Consider the following 21,752-nt stretch of genomic DNA (forward strand, 5'->3'; position numbering starts at 1 on the left):
TGCAGGCGGGTTCTTTACCATCTGAGCCACCAGGGAAGCCCAAGAATGCTGGAGCGGGGAGCCTGTCCCTTCTCCAGGGGATCTTCCCGACCCAGGAATTGAACTGAGGTCTCCTGGATTGCAGCCAGATTCTTTACCAGCTGGGCTACCAGGGAAGCCCCAGAAGGGGCTTACAATTCCATTTACTCTTCCAGAGACAGTGAAGCACTGACATTCTTGAGGACTAATCCCCATCCAAAAATGGTTAACATTTCTAAAATATTTTGATGCTTCAATTGCCTGGAAAATTTGCCTTATGGAGGTTTTTTTTTCCTTTTTGGACAATGCAGTTCTTTTTTTTTTTTTTTTTTTTTCTGGCTGAAAGGGTTTTCTATTTAAAGTCAAAAAAAGAAGTCCAAGAGTTACAAAAGAGTAGTTTAAGTGATTTATGCTTGGTTTCTAAATGCAACATATGTGTTTATACATAATTTAAAACTCAAAGAAAGCATGCTTATACAATTGTGACTTTAACATTTAATAACTCTGGATGCATACATGATGGAAACAGTCCATGACACCTGAAAATATCATTTATGGAACAGCATACAATTCAGTGCTCTCAGCTTGGATATTACAACCGTATTTCATAGAGCCTTGCTTGGTTTGATTTTCTCCATGTGGCTGATAATGGTCCTCAGTTGTTGGTAAGTGATTTTACAAATTTAATTTATAATCCTGGCCCTACGATTACCTAAGTACTGTTTCTGGCAAGTTAACATATATTATGCTCCAGTCATGTGTACTTTCAAAGCTACTGATGTGACTGAGTGCCACAGGGGGCCGTGTTAGTACTTTCTGTCTCCACTAGAATGACAGCCACCCCCACAGCGCAGGGCCTGTTGTATTTCTAACAGTAGAAGTTTAACTTTACAGGGACATGTGAACCAGTCTGACTTTAGTTCCAGATGTGCCTCAAAAAAAAAAAAGAGAAGAAAAATCTCATCCTCCTCACAGGGGGCACTTTTGGCACACGGAAGCTGATGGGGAGCAGTAGGGTGAGCACGGGGCATGGAGTCACACCTGAGCAATCCGCTGTGGTCTTCATGAGCTGTGTGACTTGGGCAAGCAAGATGACATCTCTGAGCCTCCAAGATCCTGACTGACGGGGAGACCAACATCCCCCTTCAGCAGGCTGTGGTGAGAGGACATGGACTGCTGCCCTGGCACAGAGGTAGGAGCTGAGTAACACTGCTGAGAGGACGAATGCAGGCAACGCGGAAGACATCTCACCTGCAGCAGCTCAGGGCAGCACGTGCCTGTGCCCACGGCGTGAACAGCATGACAGATTCACTGGTTGCATTTTCACAGGTTTACATTTGCAAAGCAGGGCATCCTTCTCCACGTGTCTGAGAGTCCACATTCCCCTAAAACCCATCATGGGGAAATTCTGCATCCTCTCCCATCCCCTCCCCCCGAAAAACACTCAAGGCAATGTCATACAAAACAAAACGTGCCATCTGCCAACCAGCAGAGGCGGAGCTGCCAATACTTTGGATGGACCAGTTTAGCAGCCCTGTTCTGCTTCAGCCTCCCACACCCCAGTATTCCCTGGGCACCACAGCTGTGATGATGCACAGTGGGGCAGGGCGTGCTGGACAAGGGTGCAGCCCCTCATGTTGTTTCAAGCCAGAAGGAAAATGGACTGGGAAGAGGCCACGGAAAAAAGCCTGGTGAGCCCACACCTAGGGACACAGCTGGGGAAATAAATTAGCTACTTCTATTGCACATCTACCCACACAACAGGCCTGGGTCTAAATCTCCTCTTCCTCCAGCTGCTCAGAGGCAGCCCCGGGCTCCCCGAGAGCCATCTCCACTGACAGGCTCCTCTCCAGATTCTCCAGCTCCCGGCGCACTTCCTCCATGAAGCCGCCATCTTCATACTCATCAGGGGCCCCTCTGGGCACCAGGCTCTCCCCGTCCTCGTCACGGCCGCCAATGAAGGTGGGCTTGCACACATACACCAGGCTGTGGCTGTGGAGGGAGAAATCGGGAACCCTCCAACTAAGGCCCCGCCCTCTGCGCGACCCCAGCTCAACCTCCCCTAACCCTTGCCTTCAAACACGCTGATGGAGGGTCACCTGTGACAGGTGTCCTCAAACGGCAGCTCTCCCGTGTCTAGCGCAGGTCTGTCCTCCTGTGACTGACCCGCTGGGGCAACCCCAAGGACTCCGAGGTCTGACCGCTTACAGCCCCCTGCCTGCCCAGGCCCACAGGCAGAAGCAGCCCCTGAGAGCTCACCCGCTGTGCCCATGGGGAGCCCTGGGCCTCGTGGGCTGAGCCCAGAGTCCTATCTGCCTGCCCAGTCACCCTGGATTCTGCTGGGAAAGAAGGCAGAGCAGCGGCCGCTGAGTGAGACGCACACTGAGAAACCAGCCTCCAGCAGGCCTGATGCCTCGCATCCCTCCGTGGCCTCTAACTCTGCTGGCCGCTGTCCCGGGTCCCCGCCTGCCTCTCTGACTGCACCTTCTGTCTCCTCTGCCCTCTTCTCTGGTCGTCGTCATGATGGGCCTGGGAGCCCTCCCCACCCAGTCTTTTCTGAAGAGCATCTACCCAGGAGGCTTCAACTCCCCACCTGGATGAGCCCAAATCTGTACCCTGGCCACACTTCCTGAGCCCTCATTCCAGAGATCGCTATTGGGCCCTCCATCTGGAAAACCCAAGGACACCTCAAACTAAACCTGTCTTAAATCCACATCGCCCCCCAACTTCTGCTCCTGGGTCCCCACTGGGTGGCACCTCCTCTGCTTTCGGCCCTCGACAGGAAGGGCAGGTGGGGCCTCACCTATGGGGCTGGCAGAGGAGGCCACTGGCACATGGGCATCGGTCCAAAGCTCCATCGGGCTCCAGCTCCCAGGTGATGAGGTCCAGAAGCCGGCTGGCAGGGTCGTGGCAGAGTTCACCCTCCACGGGCAGGGGTGTGCACACAGGAAACAGCAGACCTAGAACCGGCCAAGAGCCACGTCTGCATGCCCAGCACCAGGCAGGCACCAAGAGAAGGATCAGAGAAATGGGGTGCAGCCCCCCACCTTCCACTGTGAATCCCAAAGTAGGTGTTAGGATTGAAGACATGGAATGATAGGAAACAAGAATAACAGCATGGCCTCAGGAGGGAACAAGCTGAAAAGGCTTGAGCAATTAGGACTGCCTGCAAGAGATGGGCTTGTGCTGGGTTTTGAGGCCAGAGGTCTGAAGAAATTAAGACTGGAAAAGAGCAATGAAGTATTTTTGGACAGGCAAGAATTACTGCAACAAAATACACATATATGTGTTCAAAGAAAAACAATCTGGAAGGATATAGATAAGACTTATCTGTACCTTCTAGTTTTCCTACACTGAAAATATATTTGTATAATTAAAATATGAAAAGTATGTGTGTATGTGTGTGTGTATATATATAATATAAAAAGAAAACAGAAAAATAGGAAAAAAAGGGGGGTGGATACACAATCAACAAAGGCCTGAGGCTGGGCTGGTGAGAAAGGTTGAGGCAATGAGATTCCCAAAAGACCTGAGGAGTGAGTGGAGAGAAAAGGAGGACAAGTAAGCTGGACCAGCGAAGGCCTTGGAAAGCCAACTGAAGGGTCTAATTGAAGTGACAGGACAGGAGCAACCACTGCTCCCAGAGGAATCTACCAGCGAGCCATGTCCCTGAAGAAAACTGCTGGGGCAGCCGGCACCGGTAGACTGGGGTGGAGGAGGGGCTAGGGGAGGCCTTCAGAAACACCCGTGGCTGGGAGAGCACTGAGCCAGCCTCACCTGGGAGGGGCAGTGGAAAAGGGGGCCACTGGCAAGAAAGTGGGTGGGCCTGGGGATGAGAGGAGTAGGATGCCCTCATCCACACATCTAGAGGTGTCCCTCCCTCAGGCTTATGCATCCTGAAAGAATGTAGTTTCGAGGCATCACAGCCCCCCTCCCCAAATGAGACAGGGACACAGAGAGCTGGCCTTCGGCCCCAGGCAGAGGTCGTGGGGCTGGGACACGTAGCAGTGAGTACCGGGGACCGTGCGCAGGAGGGGGTCCCTGAAAAGGTGTGGTGGCATGGACGGGGCCCCCGAGGCCCGGTGTGTTGGCACTCGGGACAGGGCTTGTCCAGCGCCGAGGGGAGCCGCGCACCTCTCTGGAAGGCACAGCACAGCCCCGGCTGGCAATCCCTCTGGTTGTCACAGATGGTCCCGTTACCGCCCGCGGCAGAAGCTTCGGTGCAGCGACCCCACACGCAGAGCTGGTCTCGGCAGCACTCGCTGTCTCGGGTGCAGACCTGCAGTAGGAGGGAAGATATACGATCCGGCTGCTCACAGACCTGGGGAGGCCAGCCTGTTCCGACCCCCGATCCTGGAGAGAGCACAGGTCAGCTAACCCACATCCTCCTCCCATTACAGACAGGAGGAAGCCAAGCTCCTAGGTCTGGGGGCCTTTTAGGGGTGCCAAGGGGGGCGGAGGTGAGAGCTGGGCAGGTAGAGGACATGGCATCTGCAGCTCGAGATTGTACAAAGGATGGTCGCATCGTCTCGGTTCCCCCACAGACTTGGACCTCGCCTCCTTTTTGTTAGGTAGGAAGAAGGCTTACGGCCCACAGACACAGGCCATGAATCTGACTGCCTGATTAAGGCCCCAGCCTGGGCAGCCCCATGGATGGGCGGGCCCTGGGCGCCTCGGCCCTGGAGTCACACAGAGAGTGTGGCACCCAGCAGCCGCCCAAGGGCAGGTAGGGCCAGGCGGGGCAGCAAGGAGCCCTCGACTTCCTAAACTTGTTATGAGGGAGGGAGGGAGGATTAGTTGCTCAGTCATGTCTGACTCTTTGGGACCCCATGGACTGCAGCTCACCAGGCTCCAGCATCTATGGGATTCTCCAGGCAAGAATACTAGAGTGGGTTGCCATGCCCTCCTCGAGGGGATCTTCCCAACTGAATCCACTCTCCTGTGTCTCCTGCATTGGCAGGTGGGTTCTTTACCACTAGCACCACCTGGGAAGCCCTATCAGGCCGTGTGATTGCCTTAATAACAGCAAGGACAAGAAAGTCTATATATGGCCTGGACTAAAGCATCTGTTGGGCAGAAGTAAAGTCTCTCTTCCCCAGCTTCCTGTTTCCTGGTGGAAGCTCCATCTGGAATATGCTCTGGCTTCTTCCTGGGCCCCCTTCTACCGTCTCAGAGCAGACTGGGAGGAAGATGTTGGGGGGTGGGTTGCCCCTTCCCTGCCCAAGGGCTGCCCTGCTGCTGCTGGCTGTGTCTACTGGGATGGGTCTTCCCCAGGGAACAGACGACGTGGGGCCTCCTCCTCAGCCCTCTCTCCCCATCTCTGGTATCTGTGAGGCAGGCGATGGGGCCAGAGATCACTAGGTGGGCAGAGTGGCAGCATGTCTGCAGACAGCTTCCTGATCACCCCAGGAGTCAGCCCCACTGGGCACCATGGACTGGCTCTTTCAAGTGTGGCCCTGGCTGGGCCCTTTAGGAGGCTTTCGGGGAGCCCCGCTGAGAACCGTGGGCTGCTGGCCGCCTCCCCCAGGTGCCCCCGCCTGGGGCCCCACGGCTCAGGTGCTGCTGCCCCGGGGTCTCTGGGCACACTCACGGCCTGCTGGTCCCGGCACGGCTGGCAGGAGTACTCGAAGCTGGAAAACTGGCAGTACCTGCTGGGCCCGCAGTCCTCGTCAATGATGCACTCCTGTGGGGGGAGGAGGGAGCGGCTTCGTCACTGACACGCAGACCAGCTGACCCGCGCGCCCGGGAAGGGCCAAGCCTGGAACGGCCTGCAGGCCAGCGGGGCCCTCACCCACCCCGCACGCCCAGGCTGCCGCCCTGCAGGGAGCCGCACACGGCGGAGTCTGTGTACAGCCCTCCCCCTCACACACCCGGGGCGGGAGCACAGAGACGCTGGGCCATTCTTGAAGGCAGAGCAGATGGATTTAATGAGGAGAGCTAATGGGCTCCAGGCTCAGGCGGCTGCACAGGAGGGCTGGGGTCCAGGCCCAGCAGGCCCCTGCTGACGGTGCGGGCAAGGGCTGCAGAGACTGTGCACCGGGGCGGCTACAGGGGGCCCTCCCGGGGGGCCTGGTCTGGGGTCCAGGGCTGCCCAGCAAGGAGCTGCCAGTGTGGAAGGAGGAGGGTGTGGCTGGCACCGCGCCCTCTAGCCCAGGTGCCTTCTCAAGGCTGCCAGCCCTGCTCGGCAGGAGAGAGAGTGAAGAAAGGCGAGAAGGCATCTCTCCACCCCAAGGCCCAGGAGAGGGAGGAGGCCCCGGGAGAGGCTGCTGTGGCCCGGCCAGTCAGCCGTCACTGCTACTTTAGCTCCAGACCTGCTGTCAGGCTGAGGCCTGGGGACTGGCAGCTTCCGAGGGAAAGAAGGGCAGAGGAAGTGAGGGGCATCAGATCAACCACAGACAACCCCTCATGGGGCCAGCCCCGGCGGGCTCCATGTCCCTGACCTCCCTTTGTGACTCCACCACCGGGGAGCAGGGAGGGGTTACTTGCCCCACGCTGCCAAGCTGGAAACTGAGGCTCGGAGGCCAAGGGGCCCCCCAGGATAGTACAGTATTCAGGGTAGGGGGGCTCCCCTCCACCACCTGCCCTTGGCTATGAGGGGGTTTAGGGCTCCAGATGCAGCTGTCTGAGACCCACGGAGAGAAACTCTCCTGAGGCAGGTGTCCTGGGGCCCCAGCAAGCCTTCTGGAAGGGTCGAGGGGAGGGAGGGACCTGCCTTCTCCTTCTGCCTGGGCATGTGCCATGCTGAAAGCAAGCGTGGAGCCAGACCCAGAGAGGCCCAGATGAGCGGGCCCTGGCCTGAGCGCTCTTGAGCTGAAGTACCTAGGGCTAATGGGTGTGGACAGGGGACCGTGAACAGGGTCTTCTAAGGACACCCCCAGGGTGAAAGTGTGAGTACAAGCCTAGGGATCAGCAGGGAAGCTCTGGCCAGGCAGCCAAGGGAAAGAAGCTCTGTTCCTAGGAGTGATAGGTGTGTCCCCTGGTCAACACTGCAGGCCTGAGAAGATGGGCATTCAGCCCAGGGCATTTGTAGGCTTGGCCCCTGAACTGGACAGCTGTAGCCCTGGCCTGGCACTGATCCCCAGCCTGGCACACCCCAGAGCACAGGTCATGCTTCTGTTCACCAAGCAAGGCTTGCCCAGCAAAGAGGACCATCAGTCCCAGCGGACAGCATCTCCCCACTGCCCCTCTGAGGGATGACGAGGAGGAGGCCAGCCTGGGGACACGGTACAAGTCACCCGCATGTGCCAGGCTCTGCGCTCACCAGGGGCTCCAGCAGGGACCAGGGCTCTGACGCCTCTGAATAAGTGGGAAGTGATTTGAATCTCTTCTGTCACTTCTCAAAAAAACTGTCCAAGTGTAACCGAGCAGGGCCCTCTGGGGCCTCCCTGGGACAGACCCCCATCCCCTGGCCTCTGTTGGCCTCTTGTTGGTAGAGTAACTTTAGCCTTTTAAGGCTTTCCCTGAGTTCCAAAGAACTCCTGTGCCCTACAGCAGATTCTTATTAGTTATTCATTTTATATACAGTAATGTGTATTTGTCAACCCCAAACTAATAAGGACCCGCTATGGAGCACAGGCAACTCCACTCAATACCCTGCAATGGCCTATGTGGGAAAATAATTAAAAAAAAAAGAGTGGCCGAATGTAAATATAACAGATTCACTTTGCTCTACACCTGAAACTAACACAACGTCCTAAATCAACTTTACTCCAATAAAAATTAAAAGCAAAAACCCTTCTCTGAAATCCACCAGGGATTTCAGGTCTTTTGTGTTCTAGCCACTGGCACTCCCTGCTTGGCCTTACAACAAAGGCTGCACCTTCCTTCACCACGACCTGGTGTCAGCAGATTGGCCTAACTGCATGTGGGCAAGCGGGCCCAAGTTTGGTTCAGTAACAGAAAGAGAGCATACGGCCCATCACCCTGCAGAATGACCTAAAACTGCTCTTCTCTGGGTCTCCCCAGAGTCCCATTCATCTTGGCCCAGCAGCCCACCCCTCCACCCCCCGCCCATGGCTTCCATCACCATGGGAAGTGCAGCAGGTCAGCAAGCAGGCGCTGCCTCTCAGAAGGAGTCGCTCTTGTCCCCGGCTCCCAACGCAGCAACCCAAAAAGGTCAGCATGCCGCCACTGCTGTTCTTACTGGTGAGAAAACTGAGGCTCAGAGACGGTGGCAGAGCCTCCTGAATCAGGGGCTGTGCCGGGGGCAGGGCTCTCAGCCTGTGTGACCCCAGAGTCCATAAGGAAAGCACTCAGCCACCGAGCCTTCCAGAACACAGACTCGACTCAGCCAGTTCAACCAGAGGCATCCTGACATATTTTCCAAAACAGAACAGCAAGAGCTTGGTGTAGGAGTGAGGGAGAGAAAAGCAGAGCGCCCACAGGCACCAAGGCTGTTCTCTGAACTGGGCTACATTTCGAAGCACTGAGATGCAAACGTGAATATAAGAAGGCCCTTGCCCTCGGAGATTTATCATTCAATTTTAAAAAGGCAACCCAGCAGAAAAGGAAAGAAGGGTAAGAACCGACAACTTACTGCCAGAGAAACTAGTTTGTTTTCCTCACACAGAAAAGATATTTGACCTCACCAATAACCAAGAAGACATGACTTAAAAGAGCAGAGTACCATGTTTTCACTTAGAACAGAAACAAAAGGCTGATCCTATTTGCAGAAGGCAGAATACTGATTCCCCCCGCCCCCACCCTACACAATGTCCACATCCTCCTCCCTGGGAGCTGTGGGCATGTCATGTTACATGGCAAGGGGATAAAGTCATGGGTGGAAGTGTGCTAATCAGCTGACCGGACGTAAGGAAAGAAGCCCAGGTTATGCAGGGGCATCCAGTGTAATGGTAAGGGGCTTACTGCATTGTAAGGAGCAGCAGAGTCAATATCAGAGCAAAGCCATATGCCAAGGCCCCACCCACCGAGTCATCCAGACCTCACTGGCTTGAATATGGATGCACCATGGACTGCAGATCAGTATCTCTCTAGACCTTCCAGAAGGACCACAGCTCAGCCAACACTTTGATTTCAGTCCAGCATTGGACTTCTGACTTACAGAACTATAAGATAATAAATTCCTGCTGTTTTTAAACCACTACATATATGATAGTTTATGATAGTGGATATGATAGCAAGGAGCTCAAACCAGTCAGTCCTAAAGGAAATCATGAATATTCTTTGGAAGGACTGATGCTGAAGCTCCAATACTTTGGTCACCTAATGTGAGAGCCGACTCATTGGAAAAGACTCTGATGCTGGGAAAAACTGAAGGCAGGAGGAGAAGGGGATGACAGAGGATAAGATGATTGGATGGCACCACCGACTTAATGGACATGAGTCTGAGCAAACTCCAGGAGATGGTGACGGACAGGCAAGCCTGGCGTGCTGTAGTCCATAGGGTTGCAAAGAGTCAGACATGACTGAGCAACTGAACAACAACAAATACGATTGAACAAGAAATATACAATAAGTTGTGATAGAAGCAATAGGAAACTAATATAATATCCAATGTAGGTAATATCCAATAGGGATTTGAGAAACTGAGCATTGCCAGATGGTAATTTGGGGGTTATTAAAATTGAAGTAGATATGCTTTGCAGGCAAATTCATCAGCATCTATCAAAAATGTGAAAGCATATAGATCCTTTGACTGAGTATGCCCACTTGGGTAGCTATCCTCAGAAACACTCCACATGTGCAATATCAGAGTTCAGGGATGTTTCAGGCTATATTGGTATATGTGCAATCCAGAATAATGGAAATGCCCAATAAGAGGGGACTGATTAAATTACTGTACAAGCATTTTGTGGGAAAATGGCACCAGGAAGATATTAAAAAGGGTGAGGTAGTTTTTTGCACTGTGATGTTTACCATCCATCAGTAAACAAAACAAGCAAGTGGAAGAAGCATGCAATCCCACTTCTGTAATGCAGAATAACAACATGTAGGACACGTGTCTGGACCCAGCACAGCGCCTGGCACGTGGGGGCACCCGATGGATGTATGTTGAGTGGATGGAAACACTCGTACATTCCTGGAGCAAACCGGCCTACAAAAAGATGACTGTTAGCAATGATTTGGGAACCAAAGCAAGAAAATATGCATATTCCATTAATTTGATTTCTCATTCTCCAAGAATCCTATATGGAATTTTCACTATATACTTTCTCTTCCAGATCTTTAATTAAAAAGATAATGAGCTGGGAATTTCCTGGTGGTAGAGTGGTTAGGACTTGGTGCTTTCAATACCTTGCAGCATGGCAAAAAAAACAACCCAAAAAATGAGCTAAGACCCTTTCCTGTTCACAGCTCTCCATGAAGAAAAGAACAGGTTCATCCTCAGGAACATCTTTCTTTCCCTGAACTGACTCCTATGCAGAACAAGGCAATCCCTGCAAAGTCACAGTGAAGCAAGTAATTTTTTTTTCTACGTATGGAAAATTTTTCAGCATGGAACTTTGACAAACACTTCTGAAAAATCCAAATGCACTAAAGAGACGGTTTCCTTTGCTGACATGTTTCTGCTACCTCCAGGGGCTCTGGCAGGTTAGATCAGCATGACTGTCGCCCAGGAAAGCTCCATGCTCTGTTAACGGTCTGCCAGCTTGCTTGTTGTGGGTGTGTATTTCCAGCAGCCTCTAGAAATGCTCTTTGAGAATTGTGATCATACTGGAAACCTTGGAACTTCAAACTGTGAAGAACCCCTAAAGGCCACAAGAGCAGAAAGAGAATTCTGGTTTTACCACTTCATAGCTATGACCTATCTCACGGCTCTGTGGTGCTGAGTTCATGCTCCGTGCATGTAGCCATAGCAACAAAAGACAAGGCATCCTAACCGCATCGTAGCCATAGCAACAGAGGACTGGGGATCCTAATCCCCTCAGTGCCTGATTTCCCCAAGGAGACTCCTTGCCAGGGGACTTGCTGTCAGCAGAAAGGCAGGTCTAAGCAACAGGGGCTGATGCCTCTGCCAACAACTCCCTATCTTGACCCCTGCCAGCACTTGGGCATTCCACACCTAATCCTGACCAGTCTCTATCCACAGAGTGTCGCTAAGATTAGGCAGCTCCCTGGACCACTTGTAGCAGTGAAGCGTCTCAGGCAGGGTGGCCTCTTTTTGTATGAAGACCAGGCTCTCCATATGGTAAGGCTGTAAGTTGGGGTCTCTCCTGAGGACCCCTCAGTGGTAGGGGGCAGGGTCCCACCTTCCTTGGTGTTAGAGACTTGGGAACAGGTCAGGTCCCCCTGCCTTAAGCAGAATTCCGTGGATGGGAGGGGAAGACATGGGTTGGTCCTCCCAGAGCCAGGCCTGATGTTGAGAAATCCAGGATTTTATTATTTTTAATAATTCTAGCTTCTTTTACCAGTGCTCAATGGATATGTTCATATTTGAGCAGAGGTTTTAAAGGAGTCTCCGTCCCCAGCTGGACATAGTGTGGCTGAAGAGGTAAGTTCTGAAGTGAGAGGCCCATGAGTGGGGAGAGAGGCTCGGCTGTGACCTGTCTAACAGGTGGTGGATGTTCTGGGTTCAGGGTACCTCTCAGGTCACTGGGTCTGCAAGAGAGGCTCCATGCTACACCCACAAGGTGAAATTAAAGTTGCAGAATGAAGGGTCATATAAGTACCGCAGAGCAGGTGGGATGAGGTGCTGGGACAAGAGGACAAGCTGAGCCCACACCAGCCGCCCACAGCGTCCGAGCACCAGGCCCAGTCACCGTGGGGCCGCTGCTGCAGCCACCCCGCACCACTGCTGAATCCCCCCAGCGTGGGCCTTAGGATCCATGCTTCCCAGATGTGGAAACTGAGATTTAAGGTGAAGAATCTGCCCAGGGTCACCCAGCCTAGACGTGGCGTTGTGAGTCCAGGCCAGTGGGTCTGACCCTAAAGACAGGATCTTACCATCTCCTCCTGAGAGGATCACCCTTCTTCCCTCCCTTCAGCACCGACCAGCCTCCTGTCCCTCAATCCCAGCTTAGCAGAGCCTGCCTGGGACAAGGCCTGGGCCCCACACATTGAGACAGGAGGCAGGAACTCAGGGCCAAGGCCACAGGCGTTTGGGCCTCACATGTCACAGAACCAGCTTCTTCAGAGGCTCCTCTGTCCTGGCCACTCCCTGTCTGTCCCCGTTCCTCCCTCCCATCCTGGTAGGGGAGACTGACCAACAGCCTGGAGGCCTGCCGTCAGGGCGGATGCCACTCGGGGGATCGGGGCTTTGTTGCTCTGAGGATGGAGCTATATTTAGAAGGCTCTGGCCAGCGGCCTACACAGCACTCAGCTCAGATGCCGGCAGGGAGGCCGGGAACATGCTGGAGATCTGGCAGGATGCTGGGCCGGGAAACGGCCCTGGGGCTTCAACACTATCATGAAGTAGTGGGAAATGGCGGAGGAGCCATTCTACATCTTTGAGTTTCCATTTCAGAGTTTCCCCAGGGGAGGCAAAGGAGGAAAATCGCACAGAAACCCTGCGAGGCTTTCTTCGGCTTCTGTGTGGGCAAACGAAGGGGGCACAGCATCTCTGACCCTCCTGCCGCCGCACTTCACTTCTCGTGCTGGCCAGGAGGATTCCTGCAGTCCCCAGGAATCCAGACTCTCCTGCATCATGAAGCCTGAAAGAGGAGGCCACTGGGGACCCTGCAGGGGCTGTCCACAGCCTCCTCTCAAGCCCAGGGCTCTGAGAAGCAGCCCGTCTTCAGAGGAACAAGCCCAGGGCACATGAAATGAGGGCCCGATGGCCCTCCACCAGCTCAAGCTCTCTGGCCCTCGTAGCGTCTCCCACTGCAGCAGGGAATGTTCAGAGAGCACCTGCTGCATGTCAGCACCTGCTGGGGCTTCCATGACTATCTCTGTCCCCACAGCCCCGTGAGGTCACTTCATGCCCCCCAGCACATGCCTGGAGAAGTGGAGTTGTCCTTCAGTTGAAAATACATAGATAAACCGAAGGCCAGACTCCACTTCGCAGGTAAGGAAACTGAGGCTCAGAGCCCAGGGTCTTTGATGTAACTGGCAATGCTAAGATTTAAACTCAAGTCCATGAGACCCCCAAGCTGAGACACGCTCCTTCCATCACACCCTGTTGCCTCTAAATGCACAGGTATGGATTGAATTATGCTCCCCCCCAGTTCACACGCTGAAGTCCTGATGATCCCGAGTATCTGGACTTGGGATACTGCCTGTCCTGTCATAAACAAAGGATGCTTCAGCCGTCAAGCCATCACATGACGGCGGCCCCGAACTGTGAGCCCTGAGGGAACTCAGGATGCAGACAAACCAAAGGGGCTGCCCAGGGCCAAGCCCTCAGTCTCACCCCCAGCTGTGCTCCCAGAGGGAACTCAGGATGGAGAAAAGCAGGTCGTTAGCTGCAGGTAGCTGAGGTGCCCATCAAAGGAGTGACTTCAGTGAACCCAGACTCTTTCCTCTTCTCATACACAGAAAAGCACTAAATTCCTTAACGTGAGATGTCTGGTTTTCTTTAATTAATAGTCACCTTTTGATGTTCTGACTACCTCGTCTTTGTTACAAAAACTCCTATGCACCCTGGCTCCCCCCGCCCCACCCTTGCCTCTTCAGAATAGTCCCTCGGAGTCATCTCAGGGTCCCATCTCCCAGGCTTGACGTCCTCAGAATGCTCACAGAATAACACAAAACTCTCACCCTGCAGGTTGTGCTTTTTTTCAGCAGACATGTCTCAGAATGTGACCATATTTAGAAACAGGGTCAGTGCAGATATAATTACTTAAGACGAGGTGATGAGGCTGGGCCCTAGTCCAACATACGCAGCATCTTAATGAAAGCGGGAAATTCGGGCACAGAGACAGACGCTGGAAGGAAGGAAGACCTTGTGAAAAATGGAGAGAAGATGGTCATTGACAAACTGCTCCCTCCCAGCCCTCAGAGGACCCACCTCGGCCAACACCTTGACTTCAGGCCTCCAGCCTCCTGAGCTGGGAGACCACACACTTCTGTTGAGTCACCTGGTCACCCAGCTTGTGGTCCTTTATTTTGGCAGCCCTAGGAATCTGACACCCACGGCCCCAACAAGCCTGTGGCCAAATCTCCTCTCTTCCAGACCTTCCAAATACGTCCAGCCTCTGTTGCTGAGCTTCCAATTTCCCTGGGCGAGGTGACAGAGGAGATGGGGTCAGAACAGATGCCTGTTCTGAAGGATTTTGACCCCAGCGACCAGAACAAAGGCCTTCTGGCTGAGCCCCCTTCAGCCAGAAAGTCCTGGCTGGTTTGGATGAATGCTCTTCTCCTGGCCCGAAGTGTGGGGTGCTGATGCCAAGCCCTGAATGCTCCTGGGATGCGAACACAGTACAGTCTGAGATAAACGAACGTCCCTCCCAGCTGTAGGACTGTTCTCTGATCCCCAGTCCTCCTGAGCAGAGAGACAGGCCCACAGAGAAAAGCAGACCATGGGCACAAACTGTCCTGTTGTGTCCAGGATGGGGGGCTTCTCAGGACTTAGGCCCTGCAGTGCCAACATTGAGAAAGCCCTGGGCACTCCAGGAGCACACCCCCAGACCTGTCTCTCCTGTCGCTGCACTCACCACACTGCTGGTTACTCCGTGTCCTCCACCCCCTCAAGGCCACATGGCACCTGTGTACCTGGGGCGGCATGAGTGGGGAGACGCAGGCTTTGGGGCTCAAGTCTGGATTTGAATACAGGTTCACTTACAAGCTGGGTGATCTTGGGCAAATTACTGAGCCTTGGTTTCCTTATCTGGAAAATGGAGAACCTTAAGAGGTTGTTGGACAGATGGAAAGAGAGAAGACGGGCACGCACTTGGAATGGCGTTTGGTCCTCAAGACTTAATCCTCTGGGCTCAGCTCTGTTTGCAGTTTAACTCACTGCAGGAGCTCAAAAGGTGACCATGGGAAGGCTTACGTAAGCTTTGAGCTTAAGTTCGGGCCAGGGGATCTCATTCTACAGTGATACCTTCCTACTGAAAAGATCCAGGATGTCAGGTGAAACCAGGACTCTCAACCTATCACCATGAGACAACCTTCTGCTTCACCCTGGAGCCCTTGGCTATGGAGGAGATACAGGCGAGGAGGACAGGTGTACAGACCTACAAGGGGACCTGGAATACAAGCAGGCATGCAAGGGGCTGGGAAATACATGATTCAATTTCACCCTGGGTGCTAGGCACTGTCTTTCAAAGTGAGCAAGAGAAGCTCAATTTTACAGACGAGGAAACCAAGGCAGTGAACTCACTTGCAGAGGTCATGGGTAAGAAGTGGTAGGGAGCGCCACTCAAGCCCAGGAGTCCCACCGACCCCAACCCAGTGCTCTAGGGAGATAAAAGCAGGCCCCAGGGGCCCAGACAGAGAGGCAGGAGGGAGACGTGTGGGACACGAGGCCTCTGGGGGAGGCGGGGAGCCGCCAGCTCTACCTCCAAGGGAAGGCAGGGTCCCCAAGTCTGGGCCCCTGGTGCAGGCGCCTGTAGCGTGAGAAGTGATGCTGCGAGCGTGCAGCAGGCCGTCTCTCCTTCATTCTACAGGGTCTCCCCGCTCCCCCGCGTCCTTCTGTGACCAGGACCAACTGCAGGAGCCTATAAGACTCCCGTGCCATTTGTCTCCAGCACAGCAGGGCCCCCAGCCTCTCCTGGATGCTGCCTTGGAGACTTTCAGCCAGCTCAGGGCAGGCAGGGGCCGCAGACCTCACCCAGGGCTCTGGCCTGACCCACAACACAGAGACCGCCCTGCAGAAAAGCACGGGCCAGAGCCAGAAGCCAATGCCAGCTGTCATTATCCTAAGCCCCGGTGTCTGCAAAGGCCTTGGGGCTCCTGGGGTTGCTCCACCAACCTCTCTTCCCCAACCACACAGCCCGGAAAGAGGAAAACGTGGCCCCGCTGGGCTGAGCAGGCCAGATGCCAAGAGCCGCACGCTGAGGCCCTTGGTGGCTGCATCACTAGGGACCTGGGCCCCGAGATCTCCGCTCCGGCCACCCCACCGCCCCCACCCCGGGCTCTCAGGGGAGATCTTCACACCCACAGGTCTTCAGAGATGGAGAGCAGGTGTTCCAGACTGCAGCCGGGACAGGCCACAGAGTCGGCCAGGCTCACACTCCAGGAACCACCCAACACATTCTTTCAGCCTGAGCCACGTTTCCTCTGGAGAACTTACAACCACATCTAATTCCAAAAAAGCTTCTAATTCACCTGTCTGAGTTGTGTTTAACCAATGGAGTGCTGTCACCTGCCACGGTTAGAAGCAGTCGAGTGAGCCCCTCACCCTCTCCCTATCTACGTTTCTGAGGCTTTGAGTTTGCATGGCCTGAAAAAAAAAAAAACAGACTGGATCAGGCCTGACCTTTGCCCAAGGCACACGGAACACAGTTAGTGCAGAAGAAACCTGCTGCCCGACTCATCAGAAGCCTACTCATAATTGTTCTGAAAACTGCTCTGGCAGACGGACCTGGAGAAGGCTGAGGTTGGACTAATTCAATCAATGTCAAATCGGAGGAGACGGGCAGCCCTCCAGGCCCGGGGAGCAGCCAGACTGCATCTGTGATGGTGACATAATAACCAAGTGTGACAAGGGCAGAGGTGGATAAAAAACAGGTGTGTCCCCCTGTGACCTGAGACAGGGGGGCCCAGAGTCCCGTCACGGGGAGGTCTCTGCCCTGCCTGCCCTAGCCAGACCTGGAAAGGTGGACTGCCCCCTCGGCTGAAATTTCCACTCACCCAGCAATGCTCGGACAACCCACTCGGCTCCCTAAGACCCTGACAACAGATGGGAGGACCCAGATGGGTCCTCACCATTCCTGCCACTGGAAAGAGATGCTCCTCACCCCTGCAAACTGAAAACTACACATCAGTGAGGTCCGAGCTCAGTTAGCAAGAGGGCCAAGGATGTCCAGTGTCTGGATCTGCAGGGCTCAAGGGTCCTGGACTCTGGATTATTCACCCAGGCTATGAGTTCCCATGAGAACATCTCCCTGCTTATACTCTATTTTGTAACTCACAGTCTCTCCACCTTCCCTGCCAACCATGACCTGGGTCCAATCTCTGTTGGCACACAGTTCCCAAACTGCTTTCCAGTCCAGGTTCCTTATCTCCTCAAGGCCCAACTTTGATCCCTGCTTCTAGAATGCCCTCACCTCCCCACTCTGCCAATTCATCTTCAAGGAGCAGCACAATGTGTCGTCTCAGAGACCCTCCTGACCCTTCCCAGGGGGTAGTGAGGGCCCATCTCCTGGGTGCCCCCCCACCCCCAGCATCCACCCCAGTGAAAGCTGGGTGGAAAGAGGATGACATTCAGGTTCCAAAGACCAGCAGGCATTTGTAAGACTTGCTGATCCTGACAGTGGAAGATTCAAGACTCGAGCTAGGGGTGGGGGGTTGGTTCTAGTGTCTGTAATTGGCTTTTCTCTCTGAGGGATGACCCTGTCCAGCATCAGCCAAGGTGACCTATGGCTGGCTGGTCTTTGGTGTCTCTAGGCAACCCAAGGTGGGTCATCATGACTCAATTTCCAAAGCTGTCTTAGATCTTTCACTTGAGTCACCAGCCTCATCTCACCAGAGCACTTACAGCATCTTTGGACTGTTTCTTGAAATAGGTAGTTGGAACAACAGAAAGCGCAGTTCCCTCAACCATCCTGTCCACCCTCGAAGAGCACCTAGGCTCACTTCTAACAAATCGGGTGCGGTGAAGCTGTGACTTTCAGGCTTAGGTCACAGGCAATACAGCCTTTTCTTGACTTGTCCCCTCTTCAGATGCTCGCCCTCTGAACCAAGGCTCTATGCTGGGGGGAAGCCCTGGCTACATACGTGGAGAAGCCGCAGCACCACGAATATCCCAGGCAACAGCCAGAAGCATGTATGTGAAGAGTTTCTAGAAGATTCCAGCCTTAGCCACTAAGTCACTCTGGCTTCAAGTCAGAGCTCTCAGACTATGGAACAGAGATGAACCATCTCACTGTACCTGTCCAAATTCCTAGCCCCTAATCCACAAGCATTCCACAGGCATGGTTGTTTGACACCGCTGAGGCTGGGGTAAACAGATCACCCAAGCAACCCTCTTGGGAGAGAGGATGGGCCCTCCCAGCCAGAGGGATCTGGGTGTCATGGGAGATCTCCCAGGAGCCGGCTGCAGGGAGTCATGACAAGAGTGTTTATGGAAAGGCACGTCTTGGTTCTTGTTTCCATAATCTTTTTCGCTGTGCTGGGTCTTTGCATGGACTCTTCATTGCAGCAGGCAGGCTTCGTGAGGGCTCAGCAGTTGGGGTACTCGAGCTTAGTCGCTATGAGACAAGTGGGCTCTCAGTTCCTTGCCTAGGGATGGAACCTGCACTGGGAGGTGGGTTCTTAACCACTGGACCAGCAGGGAAGTCCCACAAGGTTGTCAGCACTGGTCTACAGAGCTGCCTCTGCAGACCTCTCGGCCACCTCGGAGAAGTCTCGTCACCTTCCTCTTCCCCCTCTCCTGGTTCGGGGCTGAAATACTAACAGCTGGTGTGGCTCACGTTTTCATGCAGATTCTGCATCTCCTTCTCTCCAGTCCTGCTGAGCCTCAGCCGCTTTTTGTGATACTTGCAAACAGAATCAGAGGTCCCCTCTGTGTTGGCATTTTCCCCAGATGCTCCCATGCGGTTGCAGTGGGGTGGGGTGTCCAGTCAGGGCCTGTGGCAGCCACAGATCTGTGTCCCCAACCTCACACAATTCCTCATACAGGCCCTAAGGAAATCACCTCATGCATGCACGGCAGGAAAGTCACTTTAGTCGTGTCAGACTCTTTGCGACCCCATGGACTGTGGCCCACCAGGCTCCTCTGTCCATGGGATTCTTCAGGCAAGAATACTGGACTGGGTTGCCATTCCCTCCTCCAGGGGATCTTTCTGACCCAGGGATTGAACCTGCATCTCTTGCATCTCCGGCACTGAGAGGTGGGATTTTTCTTTTTGTTTTTTTACCACTAGCACCACCTGGGAAGCTCACTTTCAAACAAAGCAGTTCCGAGGATGAAACTTAAATGAAATCTACATTCACCTGCCCCCAGCTAAGCCTGGTACAGCTCACACAACTGGCTGTGTGATTCCTTCTTCATTCATTCAGGGGAAAGAATAATGTGGGAGATGAACCAGCAGTAGAGTGGGTTTCAGGGACAGTGTACCAGTGTCTGCTCAGGCTTCCCAAGAGTTAAGCTAAGTAGGTTCTGAGAATGTTTTTACTGCTAAGTTACATTGGATTCTCCTTGCTGTCCAAGGGACTCTCAGGAGTCTTCTCCAGCACCACAGTTCAAAGACATCAATTCTTTGGTGAGGAGATTAAACCAGTGAATCTTAAAGGAAATCAACCCTGAATACTCACTGGGAAGACTGATGGTAAAGCTGAAGCTCCAGTATTTTGGTCACCTGATGTGAACAGCTGACTCACTGGAAAAGTCCCTGATGGTGGGAACGATTGAGGGCAGAAGGAGAAGAGGGCATCAGGGGATGAGATGGCTGGACGGCATCACTGATGCAATGGACATGAGTTTGGGCAAGCTCCAGAAGATGGTGAGGGACAGGGAGACCCGGCATGCTGAAGTCCATGGATCAAACATGACTAGGCAACTGAACACCACCACACTGGATTCTACTTAAGATCCTCCCTCTCTCTCTAGGGAAGGATGGAGTTTCTTCAAATTTACTCAACTGGTTTCTTTTCACTCTCTTCACATGAGTCCATGAGCTGACTTGGCCCAACCCAGCCCCTTCAAATTGTTTTTCCTTTGCCTCGGGAAGAAAGTCGTGAAAAGCGTCATGTCCTGACACACCCTTAGCCCTGGAGAGAGTGTCTACATAAGATCTAGTTTCTCAAGACTTCACCTTAACAGAACTGTAGTCTTTAGTACACTTTATGGCTTGCTAACCAAACTCAAGAAGTTTCTATATATTTTAAGAGGACACTAATATCCATTAGCAAATACTTGATGCTTGGGTAATCATTTTTGGAAAATTATATTTTAGTGAAGAATATGATAGTACTTTGAGTCACTCGACTCCGTAATAAAATAACATACATGATTTAAAAAAAGATCTAGTTTCTCAGAGGAGATCGTTCTGAGGCTCAATCCTGGCTCACATGCTGGAGAGAAGTGGGCTGCTGGAAACTAGCCCATCTTCCTTCTCTTCTTTGTTCTTTGTTCATCTCAGCAGCTCGGGGCTGAGTCTGCAGGGCAGCAGGTCAAGTCTTCTCCAAGGAGGAACAGACTCCAGGAGCCGGAGTCTCAACATGCTAAAAATCTCCGATGGACATGTCCTGTGTCCTCAAGCTGAGCTGCTGGTGAAACAGGACTCAGAGGGAGACAGAGGTCAGGAGACACATCAGGAGGTGACTCCGGCCACCAAGCCCCAGCCAGGGCCTTCCCAGAGGAAGACTCGCCTCCCAGGAGTCCTAAGCCATGGGGGTCTGCAGGCTTCCCCCCTGGGCCGCCTGGTGTCAAATGGCAGGTCTGGGACCACTGCACATTCCGACCCTGAGTTTGGCCTGAACTCTGCACTTTCAACCCTGCACTTGCAAAGCTGGTGATCCAATTTTTTTCAAACTTCAGTGTCCAGTGAATGAATGGGTCTATAGAGTCTTTAGGCTTCAAATCACCTGAATGGAGGCTGGCATTGCTGGGGTGTGGGGGTCAAATCCCATCTACAGTGGGGGTGAATCCCACTCCAGGGAATGCAACAGACAGATCTCCTTCAGTAACCTCCCCTCCACTGGGGAGGCCACATCTAAATCTAAACAACTAAGAGGCCTCAGTACAGGCACTGGCCACTATAAAAACAGGGAGGGAACTTAACATTTTTCATGCCATGGACTCTTATGACAGCTTAGCAAAGTCTATAGATTCTCGGAATTATGCACTAGGTGAATAAAGGAAAACACACAAGATGACAAAGGAAAATGACTGCACTGAAATGCCATTATCAAAATATTTTGAGATACAGTGTTTTATGGACTTCTTTACTAACACAGTGAGCAGTAAGATTTACTAGCCAGTCTGACAATAACCTTAATTTCTAAGCAGCAATGCGTGTAAATGCTATTTCAAGTCATCTGCAACAGAGGCAAGAGAGCACAAAATCCACCTGACTGCTTCTGGGAACAAGGGTAGCACTAATGATAGTGTGGTTGGCTGTCTACTCCCAAGACTGAAGGAAGTGCCACTTGAATATAAAAGCTGGTGAAAATCAAAGTGCATTTCTTTTCCATGAGTTCTGTCCAGATTTAGGTGATTGTAATGCATATCCAAGGTTAAGAACTGTTGCTTTAGAGTCACCCATCTAGTACCCTTTAAAAAAAAAAAAAATACATCTCAGGACTTCCCTGATGGTCCAGTGGTTAAGACTCCAGGCTTCCACTGCAGGGAGTATGGGTTTGATCCTGGGTCGAGGAACTAAGACTCTACATGCCATGCATTGCTGTTGTTCAATCGCTCAGTTGTGTCTGATTCTTTGTGACCCCATGGACTGCAGCACACCAGGCTTCCCTGTCCTTCACCATCTCCTGGAGTTTGTGCAAACTCATGTCCATTGAGTCGGAGATGCCATCCAATCATCTCGTCCTCTGTCATCTCCTTCTCCTGACTTCAATCCTTCCCAGCACTGGGGTCTTTTCTAATGAGTCGGATGCCATGTGGTATGGCCAAAAGAAAAAGAAAAACAACTCAAAGAATTCCTTCAACTTTCTTTACGGAAAATAAAAAGGGAAAGATTAAGAAAATGTAAATCAACAGGAAGCAAAAACAA

At 52.9% G+C, this 21,752-nt stretch overlaps 1 protein-coding gene and 1 long non-coding RNA gene across 2 annotated transcripts in view; both read right to left on the bottom strand.

Moving 5' to 3' along the window:
• Nucleotides 1–411: 411 nt before the first annotated feature.
• Nucleotides 412–21,752, bottom strand: part of DKK3 (dickkopf WNT signaling pathway inhibitor 3) — a 50,460-nt gene continuing 29,119 nt past the window's right edge. The window contains exons 5-8 of the mRNA XM_020904943.2: nucleotides 5,609–5,701; nucleotides 4,153–4,297; nucleotides 2,822–2,978; nucleotides 412–2,010 (exon numbers count right to left, since the gene is read on the bottom strand). Coding sequence (XP_020760602.1) covers nucleotides 1,791–2,010; nucleotides 2,822–2,978; nucleotides 4,153–4,297; nucleotides 5,609–5,701 — 615 coding nt within the window. The 3' untranslated portion in view covers nucleotides 412–1,790. The remainder of the gene's footprint in view (nucleotides 2,011–2,821; nucleotides 2,979–4,152; nucleotides 4,298–5,608; nucleotides 5,702–21,752) is intronic.
• On the bottom strand, nucleotides 12,993–16,528 carry LOC110144841 (uncharacterized). Its single transcript, XR_011489799.1, has 3 exons — nucleotides 16,442–16,528; nucleotides 16,186–16,300; nucleotides 12,993–14,134 (listed from the first exon to the last, which is right to left on the bottom strand). It is a non-coding gene; the product is annotated as an uncharacterized lncRNA (long non-coding RNA).

This window comes from Odocoileus virginianus, chromosome 10 (genome assembly GCF_023699985.2).
Source record: "Odocoileus virginianus isolate 20LAN1187 ecotype Illinois chromosome 10, Ovbor_1.2, whole genome shotgun sequence".
Taxonomy (NCBI): domain Eukaryota; kingdom Metazoa; phylum Chordata; class Mammalia; order Artiodactyla; family Cervidae; genus Odocoileus; species Odocoileus virginianus.